Below are 3789 nucleotides of genomic sequence, written 5' to 3'. Positions count from 1 at the left end.
TATTCAGAATATTCATTATTATTTATCTTATTGAAGATAAGAATATTTAAAATTACAGTTAAGTTACAATATTGAAGCTTATAATTGTTTTCTGAAAACATAAATAGTCTAAGACAAACAAGCAAGCTACAACAGAATTCCCTAACTTTCCATGGCTTCCCAATTATTATTTTTTTAATGTTTGTGATTGCTGAATAATGATTTTTTTAAAACAAATCATTTTACAGTTGAGCATAGCTACAAAAAATTATATTCCAGACCTGGAAGTCACCATATTAAAATTGCCTGGTATTTCTAGGTTGTTCATGACCATGTTGCAAATACATTTAAAATCACGAAACCTGGTCTCAATCAACAGTCAAATGATGAGCTGCTGCCTCTGCTGGTATCAACCAATAAAAATAAACACTGTGTGCAGTACTAAAAGATAATCTACCTTTCCTATTTTTTCCAATGTATAATGTATACAGCTCATTGCTTTTCTAAGATTAGCATGCATAGTCTCTGAACCACATGAAGACATCAGTCTTACCACTGAGATGGAAAACAAGTGGGCAAAGGCCATACCCACACTAATAAATGCACAAAGACACAGATTCACAGTACATGACACTAGAAAGACAAATATATGCATACTCCAATGCAGAACATTGTCTGCTGAATGCACACATGTGGATAAAGGATGTACACATTGATAAAAGGGACAGAGCGTGCATGAAGAAAACAACACGTGCAAACACACACACACACACAATGTTGATGTTTTTACACCTTTGACTTTTGGCTATGTTTGAACTGTCATAATGTTTAGGACATTTAGATAATCCCATTTGCTTTTATGGTTCTCAATTGCTCCTCTCCCAAACCCAAGAAAATATTTGTATTTCATTTAGCCAAATTTTAAGATAATTTTGCCTAATTGGATGGAGCGATAACCAGTGTGCATGAGGTGATGACCCAATGACGGGTAAGATTCTCCAGTGGCCAGAGGAGGACAACCTAAGGCAGGGCTTCACCACTGGGCACCTGCCAGGAACGGAGGTGTAATCTGTGTAACGAGAGTGACTGTGATGCTTCTTTTGGGCCAAGAGCATCAAAGTGGGGGGGGACTGGAAGAAACTATAGTCTGTCCCGACCCAGATTCCACTCCACAATAGATGTTTGATCTTGCTCACTTCCCAAAATGGCTTAATTATTATAGAAAGAAGAAAGTCAACCGTTATGTTGTTTCTAGATCATTTGGGATGATCACATGCTGAGCAAATAGTGACCAATTGTAGAATGGGAGCGGGTGTGGGACACCGAGAACCATCTCAGACAATTAGGAGTCGGAACTTCATTAACATACAGAGCACAGCTGTTACAACAGGAGCAACTTCATTTACATTAAGGGTAGTAAACTATAACTGTATAAAAGGTTTGAGCTTAGGATGTTCGGGGTTCATTCCGACTCCGTTGAACCCAAGGTACTACATGTACTTTGTCTTTGCTATGTTGTAATAAACATCTTCATCGAGATCTTCAATGTCCTGATCATTTTTTCTTACAGTAGGTCCACTTACACGGTCTACAATGAATAACAGAGAAAGGAATAAGACATTTGTTTTAACTGAATTTGCTCTGCAAATATCCCAGTGAAATGTAAGATAGATTTGATTATTTATAAAATACCTACTGCCTTAGTAAATGATCAAAAAATTACCTTCTGTAACATAATTAGTTACCTGTGCTTATGTTTTTGTTAATTGTGGCATCAAGAGAATCATAAATATGAGCAGTTCCTGTAATAAATTAATGCATATTATGAATTTAAGCCCACAGAAAAATATTATTTTTATGTTGACACTGACTTAAAGCTAAATATGTCATGTGCTATTAACATTCTAAATTACATGTGAAATATTTTGTTATGCATTATTGATAATTAAATTACATCAAATTGAAAAATAAATGTCAGTTACACAAATATCATATTATGCTTTGGAAGAGCGGACAATTATTTAATAATCTCAGCTTGTAAAGATGTATGGTAAAATATTTATGGTTAATGGGTAAAGACTCACCAGACATGAGTGCTGTATATACTGCTTCACTCTGGTTCTGCTCTGATGTCTGACTGCTGTTCTGCTGTTGACTGACACTGGAGGGAGACTGAGATCTTCCACCTAGTCAACCAGAAAATGTTCAGGAAAATATTTTGAGGAAAGAAGGGGGTCAAAAAATGACTTTAATCTCCTTTAAAGGTAAACTATTATGCAAAAATCACTTTTAGAAGGTGTTTGAACACAGTTGTGTGGCCGCAATGTTTTTAAGCAAAGAGGGCTTAATAAAAGAATGGCAGAGAGGGTGGGAAAAGGAAATTAAGGGTAGACACTATTTGTCTATACAACCAAACAGTAGAAACAGAAGGGCATGTTTTCCTGGAATGCAGAAAGTATAATGTAGAAAGAAAAGCACTTTTTGTTAAATTGGCAGGAATTGGATTTAAAGTGGTTTCTGTTACTTCTTTGTTTGGTCATAGTGACAAGCATAAACTGATCTCTGAGGCAGTTCTTCAGTTCTTGCATAATACAGGACTGTATATAAGAATTTAGTTAAAACTTTGACCTTTGGAGGGCAGTAATACGCTTAGTAGCGTCTACACTGCCGGAAAGCTACAAGAAGAAGAAGAAGCAGCAGTCCGCCATTACTGTTTTCTTGCTGTATCTGCTGGAGATACAATGTCAGCGCCAAAGAGGCATTACAAGTGTCGTGAGTTGGGATGCACCAACGAACATAGGAGTCTCCATAGACACCCTTCATCTGAGCCGCTGAGGACACAGTGTTTACATTTAATTTTCGAAGGAAATGTCCCGGAAAAGAAAAACGCTAAAGTCCTATATGTTTGTGCCAATCATTTTTCGTCGGACTGCCTCACAAACGAGGGTCAGTTCAGAGCTGGAGTTGTGCAAAGATTGCTTCTGAAAGAGGGATCAATTAGCTAAAGCTACCATTGTCTCTGCCTGTTTTCACCGATGCTGCCTTCATGTGCTACCAGAATGATCGTAAATAAGAATGTAATTGTTAAAAATTGCATATGAAAGCGATGTGAATTTGCTTGAATTTGTCGAGCTCATAATCACAAGTGGGACTTATAAGTTTGTGACAGCACGCCAAGGCACCATGAGACCAGCTGGGCTGTTATTTTTATCGTGCCGTGCTCCCCATCCGTGTAATTCATAAACGCGCATTTACTATGCATAGTACAATCAGATGACTGACTATTAAACCAAGTACGTTTTCTGTAAAGATATCAGGCTTGTACTAATAGTGGAATGTTTATTGCAAGGGCCAGCATTGGTATGCCAGGTGTCCTGACATTTCATCCTACCCGTCAGATTGTCCTACCAGGGCTTACCATGTGCACATCAATATTGCGTCAGTTTTCTCACGCTGAACACATAATTACTGTATGTGCATTACTGTAGGGGTAGGTGTAGGCGTTAATAAAGCATAATCTGATGGGTAGCATTTTTTGTTGTCGCATTGTGTTACCTACTGTTTCAATGGGAGGTAGTAAAATCTGACAGGGTAGCACAAATCGTCAGAACAGGATATTGAAGCTCCGCCCTCTTCTGAAAAGGGAGGCGGGAGCACCAGCTCATTTGCATTTAAAGGTACAAACACAAAAACGGCAAGGTTTGGCTCATACCCTAAAAGTGGCCATTTCAACAAGCTATAAAAATGATCTGTGAGGTATTCTGAGCTAAAACTTCACATACACACTCTGGGGACATCAGAGACTTATTT

General features: G+C 37.8%; 1 protein-coding gene across 1 annotated transcript in view; it reads right to left on the bottom strand.

Annotated features, from left to right (window-relative positions):
* Positions 1 to 944: 944 nt before the first annotated feature.
* Positions 945 to 3789, bottom strand: part of LOC107748496 (Fc receptor-like protein 5) — a 14628-nt gene continuing 11783 nt past the window's right edge. Inside the window, exons 12-14 of the mRNA XM_016563288.1 lie at positions 2064 to 2165; positions 1725 to 1781; positions 945 to 1567 (exon numbers count right to left, since the gene is read on the bottom strand). Of these exons, the coding sequence (XP_016418774.1) occupies positions 1470 to 1567; positions 1725 to 1781; positions 2064 to 2165 (257 nt within the window). The 3' untranslated portion in view covers positions 945 to 1469. The remainder of the gene's footprint in view (positions 1568 to 1724; positions 1782 to 2063; positions 2166 to 3789) is intronic.

Source organism: Sinocyclocheilus rhinocerous, unplaced genomic scaffold (assembly GCF_001515625.1).
Source record: "Sinocyclocheilus rhinocerous isolate Xijiao unplaced genomic scaffold, SAMN03320098_v1.1 scaffold560, whole genome shotgun sequence".
NCBI classification, from domain to species: Eukaryota; Metazoa; Chordata; class Actinopteri; order Cypriniformes; family Cyprinidae; genus Sinocyclocheilus; species Sinocyclocheilus rhinocerous.
Note: the sequence above shows the minus strand (reverse complement) of the source record. Positions and strands in the feature narration are given on the sequence as shown.